At 34.4% G+C, this 21225-nt stretch overlaps 1 protein-coding gene across 1 annotated transcript in view; it reads right to left on the reverse strand.

The window, feature by feature from the left end:
* LOC135222360 (hemicentin-1-like) overlaps positions 1-21225 on the reverse strand; it is a 453571-nt gene that overhangs the window by 30926 nt on the left and 401420 nt on the right. The window contains exons 10-19 of the mRNA XM_064260447.1: positions 20734-20918; positions 19149-19297; positions 18524-18756; positions 14860-15113; positions 13359-13551; positions 11801-11958; positions 8174-8428; positions 7201-7306; positions 2450-2607; positions 746-886 (exon numbers count right to left, since the gene is read on the reverse strand). Coding sequence (XP_064116517.1) covers positions 746-886; positions 2450-2607; positions 7201-7306; positions 8174-8428; positions 11801-11958; positions 13359-13551; positions 14860-15113; positions 18524-18756; positions 19149-19297; positions 20734-20918 — 1832 coding nt within the window. The remainder of the gene's footprint in view (positions 1-745; positions 887-2449; positions 2608-7200; positions 7307-8173; positions 8429-11800; positions 11959-13358; positions 13552-14859; positions 15114-18523; positions 18757-19148; positions 19298-20733; positions 20919-21225) is intronic.

Consider the following 21225-nt stretch of genomic DNA (forward strand, 5'->3'; position numbering starts at 1 on the left):
GACATGGCCACCATGCAAAGTCTATGAACAACTGTGCTTAAACCAATTACTATAGCATATTCGGTATAAGATCTCACATTTACTATTAATCTAAACACCACAAAACAAGACCTTAACTGCTTAACGTTAATTGTACACATACACACACTATATTTATACACACGCGTATAATGTACAAGGCACACGCACATACACTCATATATGTGTACGTTTGTGTGCGTGTATATATATATATATATATGTATGTGCACGTGTCCATAATGAACTAATCTAATGTGCAACTCTAATATGAAACCTGGTTATGTCACATCGAACAGGTTATCACCGAATACTAAAATAAAATGGTAGGTAACTTTTTTTTCAGTGTCAGGGCAAAGCAAATCTAGAAAAAAATGACTAAATGGTATCTTTATCTGATCAGAACATCATGCAATTAAAAAACAAGCAGATTATCTCAGGAGGCAAATAAAAAAAAAAATTAGGCTTCGAGTAATGGAGTAAAAACTATATTACAAAATGTACAGCTGTTGTTGGAGGGATGAATGCATAAGTTACTTCCCATTTATCTGTTATGTAAAATATAAAGCAAATCTAAAAAGCCAAAACAAAAAAAAGTTTTCTAGAGGTAAAAATATGACCACAACAGAGAGGGACAACTGTTGATACTAGAATAAAGGTATACGCGGTGACGCGGACCACACTTGGCAAGCGTGGCGCGTGCGCGCGCACTTTCCAGGGTACTTACATTTTCCAGCTTGTCTCTGTCTGCGGCACAAGACGATGATGACGACGCACACGATAAGCACCAGGACGATGACGGCGGCGATGATGGCCGAGATGACGATGATGTCGTCGTTGCCGATCTTCTCCATGATGCCTGCGACACCTTCAGCATTTTAGGGAAGGAAGAAGAAGCGCCCGGGTTGGGGGGGCGGGGCAACAGGTAAGGGGTTAGTGATTCGTTAATGAATTAGTCACGTCAGCTGAACATTCACAGTAATGAAAAACAGAAAATAGAAAATAGTCAAATTCTCTTGAAATGCGAACAAAGACTGACTCATACTCTATGAAGAAGCAGCTGCTCTGCTCGACTATTGACTCCAGATGTTACTTGCAACGTCACGAGGCAAATGACAAAGATTAAAAGGCTAAATCAGGACTGATAACGATAGCTGCGTGTCATTCTAAACAATCCACGGAAGAAATGAAACGAAAGCTTAGCGAGAACAAATACATGTAGAACATGATCGTTATTGTAGCACTCGCAGTAATTACACAATCTAAACGTAAAAGAAAGGACAGCATATCCTAAGACAAGAAGAAAATAGTGGAATGTGTTGCAATGATTTCATGCAAGAATTTGAGACGCACGTAAAAAACAAAAGCACCCTACAGTGAAGTACTACACAGTGACTCAAGCATGATAAATGTATTTAAAAAAGAATTTTGTATTTTGTAGTTTGTAAAAGGCCGGGAAAGATACACTTCAACAGAACTTATAAATAAAGGATGATGAAATAGAGAAAAGGGAGGGCATACTGAAACTTAAATCTAAGTCATATATTACTCTTAATACTTTTGGACATTCCCTGGTCCTAAATTAGTTTTGAGAGCTTTTCAATCACGGGAATGACTCCATCATGAAATAATAAATAACTAAATAATGTAAATTATTCAGTGTACTTGCCTTTTTAATGATTTGTTACAATTAACAAGTTCAAAACTGTCAGTGATAATGCCCTTTCAAAGTGATGTCCATAATTTCTTTATACATACTACTTAGCAATATTCGCAATCATTATATTATATAATAATCATAGTTTACGTGTCTTAGATGAATGACTTAAAATTTTATTTATGCTGTATATAACGAAAAACACGATGTATGCTCGTGAGATAAGTATGTATACCTTACAGTTATCTTGCATAGTATTCATAGCTATATATATATATATAATATATATATATATATATATATATATATATATATATATATATATATATATATATATATATATAATATATATATGTTGAGGAAGCCCACTTAAATTTGGACTAAATTGGAAGTTTTTAGTTAATCATTGGGAGAGAATGTAATAACCGAAAGTTTTAAATAAAAACTTTCAATTTTTTCCAAATTTTAGCGGGCTGCCTACAACATGATATTCTAGTACACGGATAAAGTGTTTAACTTTGCTATATATATATACAATATATCTATATATATATAAGTTTTTATATATAGTATATATATTTTATATATAATATATAGAGAATTATATAATAATTATATATATATATATATCATTATAGATATATTTATTATATATATATATATTTTATATATATATATATATATATAGATACACACACATATACTGAAATTATATTAGAAGATCCATTTCCGACACGCTCTTAAAAACCTGTACGTAAATTTTGAACATCTCACCTGTGACATCAATCTCGCATGGAATGCCTTCTCCAATAGTGTTGTTCACGTAGCAATAGTATGTCCCTAAGGACGACGCAGAGGCTGGGAGACGGAGACGCGATTCCAGGCCCTCGGAGGTGACGTCTTGGGTCAGGGTCTCATTCAGCATGCGCCACCTATGGAGGAATTCAGACGATGAGTACGCCGAACGAAACGGAAGTAGGATTGAACGTATGTGACATGATGAATGGGTAATGGAGAGAAGGTCAGATGATGAATGGGTGGGGCTGAAAAGGTCAAATGATGAATGGGTAGTGGTGAAAGAGGGTAAAATAGGTAGTGGTGAAACGAAGGTTAAATGATGAATGGGCAGTGGAGAAGAGGTCAAATGATGAATGGGTAGTGGTGAAACGAAGGTCAAATAATGAATGGGCAATGCAGCGGAGATCAAATGAGGAATGGGCAGTGGTGAGACGTAGCTAAAATGATTAATGGGTAGTGGTGAAATATACATCAAATGATGAATGGGTAGTGGTGCAGTGTAGGTCAAATGATAAATGAGCAGCGGTGTGACGTAGGTAAAATCATTCCATGGGAAGTGAAAAGTAGGTCAAATGATAAATGAGTAATGGTGAAACGTAGGTCAAATCATGAATGGGCAGTGGAGCGGGGCTCAAATGCGATGGGATGTGTAAGATGCTGGTAAATTCCCAGGTCGAAAGAGGAAGAGAAAATGATGAATCTAAGGTCACCTTATATAGGTCATATGAGGTGGTACAATGATTAGATGTAGGTCAGGTCAGCTGTAAAAGTAAAATCCTTAAAAGCAAGTCAACAGAGAATGGATCAAATTATGTGATATAATTAAAAGTAAGTCGAATGGGACTGGATACTGAGGACAAGAGGATCAAAGAGGCGATAATAATTAAGAGGACACCTAACGGGAACTGATAATTAATAAAACTAGGTGAAATGAGACGGAGTATTACTTTTAAGTAGGTCAATGGGACGATTTAATGACTGGAGGAAGGTCAAATGAAGAATAGCGAGTGAATTAGGTCAAATGGAAAGGAATGATCAAAGTAAGCTAGATAAGGAGGGATAATGATCAAAACAATTTATACGATAATGAAACATGTAGCGAATGAACCAGAATAACGATTAAAATTAGTTCAAATAAAAAGGGAGAATTAGAAGGTTGGATGAGACAGGATAGTGGTAGACGATTCAAAAGGCAATTTACAGATATTATTACGAATTAGTAGAGATCCAGCAACAATATCCCTGTATCCATGACTAATTGTAAAACGGTCTGCGTTGATGTCTTGGATACATACACACAATATATATATACAACTAAGAAAAACACGGAGTTTATATATATATATATATATATATATATATATAATATATATATATATATATATATATATATATATATATATATATATATGTGTTATACATATATATATATTTATATTATATATTATATATAAGTTAATAATATATTTATATATATATAGATATATATATTATATAATACCGTATATATATATATATATAGATATATATATTATATATAGATAATATAATATTTTATACCATATATATTATTATAATATATATATATATAGATATAAATATATATATACTACTATATATATTACTATATAATATATATATATACTATATATATATATATATATATATATCATTATATATAACCTATATATATATCAGATATATATTTATATATTATATATATATATATATTATATATATGATATTATTATATATATAAGAATTCTATATATATATATATCATATATATATGCATAATATATATATAAGAAATTATTAATAATATATATATATATATCTTAATATATATTATAAAGAGATATATATATATATAACATATATATATATATATATACTATTATATATATATATATATATAATATATATGTATATAATATATATATATATATATATATATAACATATATATATATATATATACTATATATATATATATAATATAATATATATATATATATATATAATATACAAATAGATATATTTATATATATTTATATATATATATATATATATATATATATATATATTATATATATATATATTATAATTTCCAACTAAATAAAATAAAAAAAATATCATTATTATCAACAACAACGTTAATAATAATAATAATAATAATAATAATAATAATAATAATAATAATAATAATATATTTTATACACTGTATTTATGGAACCTGTATAAAATCCAAAGTTAATGAGCAATTATATTCACAATTCAAGCATAGGTAGTATTGCACATGTAATTGTCTTTATGGACAAATTATCACGACTTACTATAATTATTCAGTAACATATTTTTTTAGCTAAAATGTATCAAACAGAACAAGGTAACCGAAGCATGCTACAAATTCAGAATTCTTTAACGATTTCTGTGTAGGGTGAATGCGGAAAAGTATACTACCGAAACCTTACTGTAATGAATCTCTCTATCCCAAGTGCAAAACACTGGAAAACATTAAAAGAATGAATCATAAAAGGGAGAGAACTTTTCCACATGGTCTACCAAGATATAAGACGGTCATAACTCTGGCTTGAAATTGAAAAAAAAATATCACCTGGCGAAGGACCGTTGTAGCAGAAGCGGTAAAGTTCAAGAGAGAAGCAAAACATGGCGTAGGGGAGAGAGAGAGAGAGAGAGAGAGAGAGAGAGAGAGAGAGAGAGAGAGAGAGAGAGAGAGAGAGAGAGAGAGAGAGAGAGAGAGAGAGAGAATAATAAAGACAAAGCACCACGTATATAGGGGGCAGGGTGTTCCTTATCCTTTTATGCTTAACGGAGAGGAATGTGGGTTTTGGTGCCAGGGTAGAAAAAAAAAATCCTTGAAGGACTCAGGACGAAAGTAACTGAAATAATGGCCCCACTTTCCGTAGAGTTAGTCACGGTTTTGGTTTAGGGGAGAGAGAGAGAGAGAGAGAGAGAGAGAGAGAGAGAGAGAGAGAGAGCGGTAGCAATATCTTATGAATGGTTTCACCCCAGCCGGGTAAGAGTGATGTCATCGAAGTATATCTTAGTTTAACCAGACTACTGAGCTGATTAACAGAAGGATTAGATATTTTTACGTAGCTAGGAACCAAATGGTTACCTAGCAACGGGACCTACAACTTGATGTGGGATCCGAACCACTTTGTATCGAGAGATTAATTTCTTATCATCAGAAACAAATTACTCTGATTCTGCGTTGTCAGGACTACCGACTACAGAATCGGTAGGCGAGCACGTAATCCACTCGTTCAACGAGGAACCATGATCTCGTCGAGGGTCTCCCGTTTTTATGGTATACATTTAGAAGGAACAATGAGCATTCGTGTCCAGTTTTTCTCGCTCTCCACCCTAGCTGCAGCCCACAACAGTCGTATAGGTGCATAATTGTCTGCTTAGGCCAACAGAACCACTTTGACGTTTTAAAAAAATCTTTTATATCTGTCCTTCGTCGTCCTGTTTGAGTTTCGAATGGTCATCCAATTTGAGCTACATGCGGTACTTGCGAGGCCACCACACACACAACACACACACACACACACACACACACACACAGAGAGAGAGAGAGAGAGAGAGAGAGAGAGAGAGAGAGAGAGAGAGAGAGAGAGACTTTCGGTAAAGGGTTGCACCCCAGCGGAATTATGATTACCTCGTCGAGACCCTCCTGTTTTTAATTACGATTTAATGGTAAACATATTGACGGAGCACTGATTACTGGCATGTTATTTTTGCTTGGGTCAACAGACGTATAATGGATTTTCAAGGAAACGTGCCCATGCCATTCCGTTCCTCGCACGGTTCACGTATCGGAAACGGGTTCCTTTGGTTGCCAGCCGAGAGGACAATCAACTGCACGAGAGAGAGAGAGAGAGAGAGAGAGAGAGAGAGAGAGAGAGAGAGAGAGAGAGAGAGAAAACGCCAAAACACTGTGGAGTATATGTAATTATGACCTTTCCATAGGGGTGAAGACTAAGAAAAACAAATATACCGTTTAGAATTATTTGAAAAATGACTGTTTAACGTTTTGACATCTTAACACATGTAAAATGTATTACTAAAGTCATAAGAGCTATTTCGATTTCAGTCAACATCCCATTTCGCTAAGATTTCAAGCAAAGTACACAAACGTTAGTTTTTGTTACGCCCTTGGTAAATAAAAATTTTTTTTCCTGTTAATGTTAGTATTGTAAGTATCACTGCACTGAAGATTACTACGAACGAAAGAAAAATAAAGAAAAATTTAGTGAAGACCGAAAAACTCCCGGAGATTTACAGAAAAGGTTGCAATGTCTGCAGCTAATTATTATATGATCTTCAGCTCTATCTCCTTAAATTCAAATCATCGTGCAAATGTATGATAAAAATATCCGTGAATCATTTTTAAAGAAAACTACGACATATGATAAAAGGCATAAAAATTCTCTCTAATGAATGTGTATATTCTGCCATGATAATAAATAAGCAAAATAAGCTGTTACATTCGTGTGATACGTAAACAAATAGTAACCTGCATCCTTCCAATAGCGATATACAATCTGTTTACCGGTCTATGCTCTTCTACCCACACCATATAAATTAACACATGCTCACTCTTATGAAAATAATCAACAGATACGAAAGACGACGGTATTCATCAGCATTACGACTCGAAAAAGAATCTGTGGGACAATCACAGAAGACCAACTTTACCTGAAGATGACTTCCTCCGGATTGGCAGCAGCTCTGCAGAGTAGCAGGATGTGAGCGTCGTCGCCGCTTCCACCATCTTGACGGTCAATCTTGCATTCCGGTTTAACTGTAACGTGATGCATGTTTGAAAAGTTAATGGTTGCAGCTGAGAAAATGTTGGAATTCTGAGATCATCAACAGTTAACATCTTCCGGTGGTAAATTGTATTAAGGGGAATGACAAATAAGACCAAATAGGAATAAGCAAAAACACATGCTTGTGTGTGTGAACACACAGACAAGTATGGTTTGACAAAAGTACAGATATAAGTTATATCCCAAGTTAAAAAGACTAAAATTAAATTTTTCATTAAAGTGTTACAAGCCATTTGCATTGTTAGTGAATAATAAAAAAAATGCAGCATAGTTATAAGGCATCGAAACCCTTTAACAAGTGATGAGAACATTTTTGTACTTGAATTAATTAAATATGTCTATAAATGCACGAAATGCGTACATGTACCTTTCAGAGTCCACCCAAACATATCACTTCCTGTTGCATAATTTTATTTAACGTAAAGCATCAACATTTCCAAACCGTGACGCGTTTATCTTATTAAAAACACTTTACCATGAGTACTGTAAATCAACAACACTTGGGACGCAGATCAAGTGCCAAGAGAAAGAAAAAACTTGCTGCACTGAGCCAAGACAGGGAAAGAAAAAAAAAGAAGAAAAAACGTGGGAAAGGTAGGTCGATAAACTAGAATTTCATGAATGTATACCAACACAATATTTCCTTTATTTTCGTGAACATGGCAACAATTATTCCACGTTTGGCCAAAACACTGAGCTTACATTAGAGGGGAAAAGGATTGTAGACATTAAAAATGTCTAAACAGGATGTGTATGCACACTGAGTTTAAAAAAACTACCAAGGCGTGGGAGAGGAGAAATAAAGGAAAAAAAAAAAAAAGAAATAAAATAGAACTTACAGAGCACGTCAAAGGTTGCAGTGGAGGTCATCTGTCCGTGCCTGTTCTGGGCTATGCACTCATAGTCACCGGCTCTTGCTCTCTCAATCGGGTAGTCTAAATTAAGCACGGCTCCCGTAGACACAGTATCTTCGCCGTGTTGCCAGACGTAAGTCGCCTCAGGATAACTCGAAGCCCTGCATTCGACTTTCGGGGGAATTTCTCCTTCTACCACTTGCACCCAGGTATCGGAAACGATGATTTCCTCCGGGGGATCTGAAGGAACGAAATAAAAAGATGAAAAGGCTAAAGCAACTGATGCCGTCAGCTTGTGCGGTTGTCCACTCACTAGCCCTTCCCCAAGGTCTGGTCAATGTTACTAGGTTCTGAGCACAATTTCCTTTAGTTTTTTTTTTATCGTATTTTTATAAGTGGGAGTAATTTCATTCGTTTTTTATGCCCGTCACTTCTGGTAAATTCACATAACTGATAAAAGCTAAGTAAACTCAAGAGCTTTACCAGTAAACTGGTTTGTTTTGCACCCGCAACAGTTATTTATGTATACAACAGATGCTGCCAAGTCACGATTACATAATGACTGTTCCCTGACGACATGGTGAAAATGATAATAGTAATGACAAATTATTAATTCTACCGTACCGTATAACAAAAAAAATTGATTAAAATCCTTACAAAGATAAGACTAACATAGCTGACATGATGCATGATTTTTTTTTTTTACTTTATATTTGGATAAATATGGTTCTCCGTATCTGCGCTTTAGCTGACCGCTCATTTTATGAAGAGTGAGGCACCTGTCATGCCTAAATCAAAAGCCACTTTCAATAAGTTATTCACGTATGTTCTTGTTTTGGCTTGGGGAAATATATCCTCAGATCAACCTTTTCGCAATTTTCCATTAAAGGTAGCCCCATTTGGAAATGACTTAAAATATAATTATACCTTTAACAATACTGTGTGGTTGCGTTCAATTCGTAGTTATTAAAACATGGAAGATTTATCAGGTCCACATCAGCTTTCATACTTGTTTTTCATGTTAAAAGGGCATTCGCTGTCTCAGGCAGTTGGTTACAGAATACATTAGAAAATACAAAGGATTTAGACAAGCTTTCAATCATGTGACTATCTTCCTTCGTAAAAGTAAATAATAAAGGGTAAACTCGTCTCCCTTCATTCTACCTAATCTTCATTTAAAAGTGTCTACAGGTCCCTTTCCACAGCGAACAATAGATCTCTCCAATAGATTTGTGAATCCTTTTCTAATGCTCATAAAGGAGTCAATTCAATTCCGATTTCTCTTTTCCTTTTCATGATAAGATTAAGTATTAACTAGTGACCAAAGACTTCCTTCCGTCACCACCTTCCTAAACAATGACCATATGAGTTATAACGCCAAACTACACCATTAAATCAATTGCTTGTACGTCAATTTTTAAAGGCGTAGACATCTCAAAGTTTTCACTTCAGATAGATTTTCAAATATCCATCTTTGACCAAAAAGTGCTGGCAATAATAAACACGAAAAACTTTCTCTCGTGATGGAATCTAATAACATAAGAGAGTAATTCACTCCATAAAAGACATTTTCCCCCTAAAATTTCCATTCCCATATCTCGAAAATATATAGGTTTTAGACACCAGTTACAAGATGTACAATTTTCCAGCTAAAAAACAAACATACAGAACATAAACAAATCAGAGAAAATGGAGATATATAACCAAAAACTCATATAACAAGAAAAAAGGAAAATATTCATATCCTTCTCGAGAGATCCGTCAAAGCAGTATTCCTGCAAATTTTCTGATCGAAAGTTAATCTCAAAATCTGGTTACAATAGTTTCTTGATTGAAATGTATTTCAAATTAGCGCAAAATTCATGATCTCATTACTGTGGCTGCTTTGCTCTGTCGGCGTGAGGGAGCGTTCATAAAATGTCACCAGAGCTAAAGGACAATTGAGATTGAAATGTCAGTCAAAAAGAAGTTTGCCATTAGCATTACTGTCTTCTTCTGTGACGCAGCCGCAGTAAAAAAAAAAAAAAAAAAACTTCTGACCTTTACCTTACTTCTTGCGTCCTATTTTTCAAAAAATTTTAGTTTACGTCAACGTTTCCAGTCGCTTTCCAGTTTTCTTGATTTTACTGATATTGTTTCTTATCCCACTTCGCTCCGATTTACTCATGTCACATATAGTAGGTTGTTGTTTTTGGCGGTTTTTTTCAGCCACATGAATGCTTCAAAATCATGACGCTGATATTAAGGTTACTATGGTTAAGCCTTATGCGCTTTCATCGTAGCTTTTTCGTTACACATTTTGATAAAGCTACTTTCCGTATAGAGAACGCTCTATAATGATCCAGTAAACGAAGAATCTATTTAGCGTAAAAGTTATGAAATGTACATAAGATGACAGATTCTCACTGATTAAGGACATATGAGAAGTATAAATATACCAATTTAAATCCGATTAACTTGAACGTTTATCATTCACTGACTGCTAAGCTTTCAATTCCCACCAGGATAAAATGAGGAATGAGGCTCCCTGACCTTTATACAAAATCTCCATTTTTTCTATTCTCGTCTTATCCTCTAGTAAAACTCATGCGGTTACTTTTTTACTGTAGGACATCCTTATACGCTGAAAACAATTTTGAAAATAATCTTGTTCTATGCTGATTCCTAATTATCTTAAATGTATACAGAAATGATTTAAACATATCGCCTCGAAACAAAAGAGTGGTTTTACAATAGAACTCTTGAACATGGCGAATAATATGTCATATATATATATATATATTATAATATATATATATATATATGTATATTGTATACATATATTATAATATATATATATATATATATATATATATATATATATATATTATAGATATATGTATATATGTATACTATATATATATAACATATATATATCTTATATATTAATATATAATATAATATATTTATTATGTATATATATCTATGATATATTTAACATATATATATATATATATATATATAGATTCTAATTAGTATATAATATATATATTATATCTATCTATAATTAATATATTACATTACATATATTAATATATATCTAATTATATATAGATCTATATATTTTTTATATATTACATATAATATTTTCTTATATATATAAAATATATTATATATTATATTATATATTATATATATAATATTATATATATTTACATATATCTATATATATAGATATTATATATTATATATAATCTTAGAATATATTTATTTATTAAATATATATATATATATATATATATTATCTTAACAATAATATTATATCATATATATATGATATATATATATCTATATATATCTATATAATATGATATATATATATATATAATATTCATATATATATATTATATATAATATATATATATATATAAGTGTATATATATTATAATATATATATGGTAACAACTCTTTCGCCATATCGCTATACACTCATTTCAAATATAGCATGTGGCTGTCCATATTTTCTAAAAGGAATTCTCGTAAATGAGCTCATCCTCCAACATAGTCCATAATCTATTCTCTAGAAAAAAAAAAAAAAAAATAGACAACGTGACTGCAGGGAGTCATACTCACACTCCACGCGGAAATAAGTGTGGGAGGTGACTCCTGGACCGGCAGTGTTGGCGGTGGAAGTGCAGGTAAAATTCGAATTGTCCTGGTCACGATCCAGCATGCCGTCGGGCCAGCGGTCCATCTGCCAGGTGACGACGGATTTGACACTCTCCAAGTCCCTGTCCATGAATAAATCAAAACGGAGAGCTGTAAACTGCGGCACATCGATCCTCTTGGCTTGGCACTTTTGAAATATCACGAGGCACTTGTCATTACGTGTGGGTGGTTACGGTGGGAAGGTCCCAGGTGTCGTTCAAGGAAAAATTCCACAGAAAAAGACATTTTTATACAAATGCCTCGAGTTCTCAAAGAGGCCGTCTTTTTCAAGAATAAACAAGAACACATTATCAATGCATTTACTTTGTATCGTTAACGTCCACACACGCACCATGCATACGAGAAAAACACGCCTACTCACACTGCACTCACATATATAAATCAAAATAGATATTCAGATATTCTTTTTACCAGATATACATACATACATTCATACTAGCGTGCTAAAACATACATATACACAGTATCTAATACATGGGGAGAGAGAGAGAGAGGAGAGAGAGAGAGAGAGAATTTTGACCACCTACAGCGAGCGATAATAACCGATCGCACACTTAATCTTTCGATCAAGTCTTTCAGTATCTCAGTTTTAAAAGCTCAGAAAAAAGGCGATGTGTTATTTTCCATTTAGATTCACTGCGTAATTGCAGCGCAGTAATTCAATAAAAAATTTCATGTTGCTTACGGTTCGTCTCCAGACTGGACAAAAATGGCTACAAAACATAAGACTCGCTCATTTCAGAGGGATAAAAATCAGTCGCAAAAAAAAAAAAAAAAAAAAAAAAAAATCAAGAACAGACAAACATCTGTAGCCAGAGTGCTAATTGGCACGACTTCTAATCAATCTAAAAAAAGGCACATAAGCTCCTGAGATTAATCTGAATGAATCTGATTACCCGACTGTTCGTTGAAAGAGACAAAAAAATGAAGTTTTCACAGGTTTCGTCGTTAAACAACGACTGCCAAATTAGAAAAATACAGTGAAGAATAATTTGGCATTCTGACTGGTTGTGGTTAAAAAGCTGCCTTCTAAGAACATAAAAAAACTTATGATAGATAGTCGATTAGATTAGGAAGACGTATAAAGCTTAAACAGCTTTTATCAAAGGAGCGGTACGAAAAGCAGAAATGCCCAGAGAGCGTAAATGTTGCATACGAGCAAATTAGAAAACTCAAAACGCCAGGCCTTCCACTAACTCATTACACGAATAGCAATTAAAAATGTATTAAGTTTTCCCAATAACAACCATTATTATGAGTGCATGAAATTTACTTCATAGCCTTCATGCACAAAGATCTGTGCTTTTTAAATTGCAAATAAAACATTGAATCTACACGGAGTTCGGCCATAGTTCAAAAGTATGCCGTTACAGATATCTGTGAAACAACTGAGAGAGAGAGGGAGAGAGAGAGAGAGAGAGAGAGAGAGAGAGAGAGAGCAACCTGAAAAAGACGTTCTTACCCTGAGGAAGGATCAGGTTCCATAACGCTGGTGGTAATGACGTAGTGGGTGTCATTATCTAGAGGCAGGTCGTCCTTGTACCAGGCGATGGCGCACAGGGGCGAGCACTCCACCCTGCACGAGAGGGACACTTCCTTGGAGTTCATCAGGGCGCCGTAGTAAGGAGGCAGACGATCGATGAAGATGGGCGCAGCTGGAAGGGATGAGGAAAAGTTAACTAGGATTAGTTTTAAACGATTGATGGACTTGCGCGGGAGCCCGATTGATTCGTAGGGATTAGAAGGCGTGTGGGAGTGACGCAGGAACGCTCAAGAATAAAAAGGAAAGGTTAGATGTCATTTGCAATTTCGGCCTATTCACTTATCAAAGAGAAAGATAAAGGGATCTTAAGTAATCACGTAAATACCACATTTTCAATCCTACTCGTAATTTCTGATTTTATCATTTGAAGGAATTATAAAAAAGCTTGTACCCTTCCCTTTATTTTACATGATTATTATTATCCTTACATTATCATTATAGTTTAGGCTGACCCCTAATTGTTACACAAGTGGGACTGGGGTAGTTATGAAAATGAAGCGTACCACTTTTGATATTTTTGGATCTTCTTTATGAATGAATATAGAAACTGTGCGTCTCTTTATCATTTGGATAACTGTAATGAATAAAATTTAATAAAATGTGTTTTCTACTTCTATACGAAAAGAACTCTTAATATTACCACAAAAGCGCTCTTATAGATAATTACATATCTGGTGAGCAAAAAATGACGAGGTATACTGTACTTGAGGTGGTTATGAATGACTAAACGCCAGTATCTCTAAAGGCGACTTTATCAATGACTGAACGCACGTATATCGATAACTGTAGTCTGCCCTTTCAAAGGTACTCAACGGTGTGATCTTCCGAAATAGTCTTTTAGCCGAAAATCATTATGAAAAACATTAAGTTCTCTGTGTATGAGTATTGTGTTTGGTGCTTACCAGGTTTATAAGTAAGTTAATACATGTATACGTGTACATGCAAGATCAATTTCTCACGTAAGAGACAGTGTATCTAGAGTAGGGATCAATCAATGAAAGAAAAATTAAGCTAAAAGGAAAAAATGAAGAAAAATGTAGCTGATTTTAACATCTGAAACACTGGATAATGTCGTCCGGCAACTGCCTGCCTAATCTCAATGATCGATATATGAACCCAAGGGGGTAAGAGTTAAAACACAATGTTGATAAATGAGAGAGAGAGAGAGAGAGAGAGATAATATTAATTATAAACATTTGAGAGAGAGAGAGAGAGAGCGAGATTTAATTATTAAAATTTTAAATAAAACATTTGAGAGAGGAGAGAGAGAGGGGAGAAAGAGGAAAGAGAAATGTTAATTATAAACCATTTGAGAGAGAGAGAGAGAGAGAGAGAGAGAGAGAGAGAATGTTAATTATAAACATGAGAGAGAGAGAGAGAGAGAGAGAGAGAGAGAGAGAGAGAGACCTCATCAACTTACCTAAAACGTCAATGGACACGATGGAGTTGGTCCCTTCGCCCTCAGAGTTGACAGGGACGCAGGTGAAGTTGTCCTCCGTCTCCAGACTGACCGTGTCAATCGACCACGTAGCCGAGGTTTCGGGGATCAAGTGTGACCCTCGGTACCATCTGAAGGAAGTGGCGGCAGGTCTGCCTGGGTCGTCTACGTTACACGTCAACTCGAGCGAATGACCCTGTTCGAAGTGATGAAGAATGGAAAATGTGAAGAGAAGGCTTGTAACAAACAGTTAGTGTTCAGTTAAGTTCCGTCAAAGATATTTTTCCTTAGATTGTAGTTTCCACATCTATTGCGTCTTTCTTATTTAACATTTCCCGTTACGCTTGTAGATTATGAATTGTCTGAAATGCCAATACCATAGGTAACGGATAGGATATAACTACTTAACCACAGGGTTTACGTTTGCCTGAAGAGATGCTGGAAATACTTCACTCATCTGTGACGTTTGCTTCCTGATTACTAACGAAATAATCGGCATAAAATAAAAGCGACAGTTAGTTTGCTTGGGGGAGGAGAGATTGACCACCCGCAGGCTGCTCTGGAAACAGAGGTTGCATCGGGGCCACCCGAGCCTCGTGTGATTCCGGCAGCGAGCAGTGCATGACCCGGCATGAAATCAGACGTGATATCACTGCCTCTGCATCAAGCGGCATAGAGCTATCACTTAAACAGCGACATTTGCTATTTACACCTTAAACCGAGAGCCGACGCGTGCCGCGGCATACACGCGCGGAAATCTGAAAATATTTCCCTGCACCGGAAAGGTGGAGATGCAAACTAGCCAACGACGCAGGCGCTGGGGTCAGGCAACAAATGTTCGTAAAAGCCTTCATCCATCATAGTTAAAATATTCATTTTGTCTGGCAGTGTACGTTCAATCAAGAATGCAAATATTACATCGGCGATATTTGTATCCATTTACATGAAAAATGGCAGAAAAAATGACAAGGGTGGAGATCGCACGATTTTTCGCTTTTTGAGTACTTTCGAGGGCCTATATATATATATATATATATATATAGTATATATATATATATATATATATATATTATATATATATATATATATATGTATATATATATATGTATATATAGTATATATATATATATAGTATATATATATATATATATATATATATATATATATGTATATATGTATATGTATATATGTATATATGTATATGTATATATGAATATATATATATATATATATATATATATATATATATATATATATTATATATATATATATATATTATATATATATCTATCTATCTATCTATCTATATATATATATATATATATATATATATATATATATATAAAATATATACTATATATACTATATATATACACACACACACACACACACACACACACACACACAACTGGCAATTAAACGAGAGAGAATTGAACTTCATCTCCCAAGCATTTCTGGAGAAAAACTCTCTCTCTCGCAGTCGGACCTTAGTGCCACTTATATTCATACCTCGCGCATCAGTATTGAAGAAAATAAAATCCCCTTACAAGTGAAATATACGAATGCTGTAAGTGAGAACGAAAGCAGAACTGAAGTTCAATTCTCTCATTTAATATTAGGCGAAAAAAAAAAAAGTCATTACAATTTCAGGAAAATGACGGGCCAGAGAGAGCGCTCCATGTTAGTATGTGTGAGGCAAAACAGCAGGCATGAATTTGCTCTTTATGTATTTGTTTATTATATGTTTATTTTTCAAAGTGGGTTGGTCAAGCTGTGCTTGAAACTCGGAAGGCACGAGTTCAAATCCTGATTGGATCAGTGTTCAGTTCTCTCTCTTCTTTGTCAATTACAGCATTCACACACGCGCACACACACACACTACATATATATATATATATATATATATATATATATATATATATATATATATATATGTCGTTAACCTTTACCTATTTGTGAACTAAGACGGTGTTACATAATAGCTAAGACCTAGCAAGCTACGTCTTTAAGGTAAATGGTGAAAGTCACAATATTAATGAATAGAATTTTGTTCACCATACGTCTATTTTTTTCAAGAGGGTTGGGTAATTATTGATGGCATTAATCATATATATATATATATTTTATATATATATATATACATATATATATATATATATATATATATATATATATATATATATATATATATATATATATATAGTGAAAAAATAAATGCCATCAATAATTACCCAACCCTCTTGAGAAAAATAGACGTATGGTGAACAAAATTCTATTCATTAATATTGTGACTTTCACCATTTACCTTAAAGACGTAGCTTGCTAGGTCTTAGTTATTATGTAACACCGTCTTAGTTCACAAGTAGGTAAAGGTTAACGACATTTGATTTCGGCTATCAAGAATATTAAATATATTCATGCTATAAATTCTATCTTTAATACTGGGAGACAGTTTCCATGACAACAAAGAATCTAAGAACCAATCTCTCAAAATTACGCACCCTAGAGAAATCCGGTTTTGGGATTTTCTGTTAACAGACATTTATACATATGTAAATGTATTATATATAAAATAAATATATATATTAATATATATTAATAAAATATAAAAATTATAATGTATATATATTATAAATAATATATTATATATATAAATATATAATATAATATAAATTATATATATAATATATATATATATAGGAGAGAGAGAGAGAGAGAGAGAGAGAGAGAGAGAGAGAGAGAGAGAGAGAGAGTGACCACCTCTCTAAATGAACCGATCTACAAATATCTACAAATCATTACAAACAAGCTAATTATCAGAAACATCACATCACTTTCCTTGCTCAAAATGCAAAAATGGAAACTCGACAGTCACTGGCGCATCAGTGACATTTTCGTTTAAAGACACTTTTCGCAAGTCACAAACATCATTACAAGTTGCACCATCAACATATGCAATGATAGTTTTCGAAAACATGGAAAATATCACGACCGGAATAAAACCTTTGAAGGGTTCATTTCGTCCAGCACGTGAAAATGAAAACCGTTATTGCTTAATTGAGCGAAAAATTATTCAAGAAAGCAGACGACCAATAATTTGAGACTGTACCCCACCCCCTCCAGCCGTTTGCCGGACGTATTTGACTCTCGGCAAAAATAGGTACTAATATCAAGTGAATAAATCAACATAATCTAATAGTAGTGTTAGGTTAGTTTTGAAAATACTATTATTATGTCTGACACTAGAGTGATTGAATGGCTTTTACTCTATTTTTTATCTACAGTCGTTGTAGTGATGACAATGATCTACTGACTTGGAATGAATTGCTTTATATTGGCTTTTCTGAAAAGAAAACCAGGCTACTATTTTCTCATTTTCTATGCACTTTACTTCGACTTCTGATTAAAAATGATATCAATTTTTATTTGAGCACATTGTTATTAATATCTTGTATGAACGAAAAGACAACTGAGCATAATTACAGGAAATAGTTTGGTGATAGTAAAAATCCGGAATTTTTTTTTTGGAGTTTTACGTTCTGTGTACGTAAGTGCACATGTTTCTTTTTTGAATAGTAAATCTAAAGGCGCCTTGCATTATAATTGTTATCACCAAGAGGTAATTTTAATTAAAAGGGACAGTTACCTTGACGACAGCAATGGCTGGTATGTGATGTAGGCCTGTCCTGGAGGGTAGTGGACGATGAGCTCGGCTTCGTTCGAGCGGGTGCCCCAACCGGCCTCGTTCATGCCGTCGCAGGAGTAGTTGCCGTGGAAGTCCCTGAAAACGTTCTCCAGAAGGAGGCGCGAAGGATCGATGTCGCAGAGTTCGGAGTCGTTATCGTACAGAGTTGCATTCCCGTCACATTCTGGCAGTTCCTGCAATCATATGAGATTATGGAAGGTTACCGAGTTCATGATCACCTTGCAGGAGTTTGAGGAAGCAAATTGCAGTAGCTCTGATGGAGAGAATTATTTAAGGGAAAATGCAATGTTGTTGCGTCAAACGAAATTGGTCTATCTCCATCATCCATTAAGAGCAGATGAAATTATTTCAAACTGTTCGTTTATCAGTTCATGACTGCTTTGACATGTCATGTTTTACACCAATTCTAAATCGGATCAATATTTAAACATAACTATGACTTTACATACAATAACCACCATGGTCACTTTACTTTTAAAATAAATGCAAACAAAGGATGAACTTGAATTAAGTGAAACTTGACTCTCTTATTATTCCATGCAATAAGCAACCCTGGCCATCTTACCTTCAGAAGTTGACCGTCCAGGTACCACCTGACTCTGATCAAGTACTCCGGATTGGCCCGAACAATATCACAAATAAGCGTCACATTGACCCTCTCATCTTCTGAGACAGGTTCGACAGGATCCATCTTAACTTGCACTTGTGGACGGTCTGGAGGCAAATGAAGACAATAAGATAAATTGAGAGGATGCCATCTGGGGACAAGGTATTCAAGAATGAACACGAAACGAGTTACCAGTATCTCACGCTCCCCGAAATTAATCATAAATACCCTTCACACCTACTGATGCACATGCACAATCAGTACAATTGATATGTCCATCCTAATCTATATTAATCACAGAAACATTTATGTACCCCGCACAATAGGTAGAATGCTTTTCTGTGCCATCACAAGGTCAGAGACAAAAATAAAAATGAGGTAAAAGCAAAGCGAATTTCGTAAAAGTAAAGAAACTGAAAAAGCGAGTCATTTATGACGAGAAACTGGAAGATATTTTTAAAATTTTCAAAGTGCAAGGGCCACAAAATAATGATTAAACGGCAATGGAAAACAGCATTGTGTTTCCAATGCCAACAGAGAGAGAGAGAGAGAGAGAGAGAGAGAGAGAGAGAGAGAGAGAGAGAGAGAGAAAATCTAAAATTAATCATCCAATAAAGGATTATCATCTGAACATATTACCTTAGTTTAATGCGTTAAAACTATCTAAACAAAAAGCAACAAACATTGATAACGCACTATAATATTAAAATCAGACTTTCTTGGTAATAGGATTTCATCTATTCGAAGTAAAAATTATATTATCGGGTAAATGTACATTAGAGATAAAAAGGGAGATTTCATTTCTGACTTCAAGGCTTCTCAGCCACAACAGTATTTATAACTAAAATGTCCAACAATCTATATTGAGTAAAGGGCTGGCATAGATTACTATTATCATTTTCATATATACATTTTAGATTTATTATATAAAATGCCTTGCTTCGTTCCCAGTATTCCTGAAGATGATTATTTTGTCCTGAGAGCTCCCTGTCTTGTGCTGCGATGCTCCAGGCACAGATCATCAGATTTCATTATTCCAGATATAATGATATTGCTATTTTATTCGGATTTCGACTATTACTTCTTGAAGGAGAGAGAGAGAGAGAGAGAGAGAGAGAGAGAGAGAGAGAGAGAGAGAGAGAGAGAGAGAGAGAGAGAGAGAGAGAGAGAGAGACGCGGGTGTTGGGGGTGGGGGTCGCTGCATTCAAAGAAATTTATATATTTCATCAACGTCTGGATAAAGACAATTTAGGTCTGAATGAGTTCTGCCAAATAGAGTGAGATTTATCTTATTGATTTATTGTCTAACTTTCCCATTGGTATCTCCGTTATGGCGTTAATGACGAGAGAGAGAGAGAGAGAGAGAGAGAGAGAGAGAGAGAGAGAGAGAGAGAGAGAATTTCACTAAGACATCAGTTAGCAGAAGTACGAGGCGTATTATGAACAACGGGATTCAAAGATCTGACCTCCCCTATTATTTTTCTCCCTCCCACAGAGAGAGAGAGAGAGAGAGAGAGAGAGAGAGAGAGAGAGAGCCACTTACATTGGACGCTGACGAAGGCAGAATTGATAACTTTGGACGCCCCCACGCTATTGGCCACCCTGCACGTATATTCACCCATATCCGAAGCTGAACTGTTTTTGATGAGGAGGGATGGGTGGTCAATGTTGCCATTACCATATTTCTCCTGATACCCTGCGACGTCCACCTGGCGATCATCTTGGTACCTGACGAAATATGGAGAAAGGAAATACTCTTTAAGATTGCTTCGGAGGGAGCCTTGAAGGCCCTCGAAAGGAAGTCCCAGGGAAGATCTTAGACTTATTTTGTGTTCATATATGGCCTGGGTGTTATCTCTTTGGTTCGTAGAATATATTTCATAAACTTTTTTTTAATTCAACTCATTTTTATATTCTTTTCCGAAGATTTGAACTCAAATGAAGGGCAAAGATTTTCCTGTCTGAACAAAAGTATTTTAGTTCAAATCCTCATTAAGAACAATATAAAAACGAATGAAACATGAAAATCCTTGGC

Source organism: Macrobrachium nipponense, chromosome 3 (genome assembly GCF_015104395.2).
Source record: "Macrobrachium nipponense isolate FS-2020 chromosome 3, ASM1510439v2, whole genome shotgun sequence".
NCBI lineage: Eukaryota > Metazoa > Arthropoda > Malacostraca > Decapoda > Palaemonidae > Macrobrachium > Macrobrachium nipponense.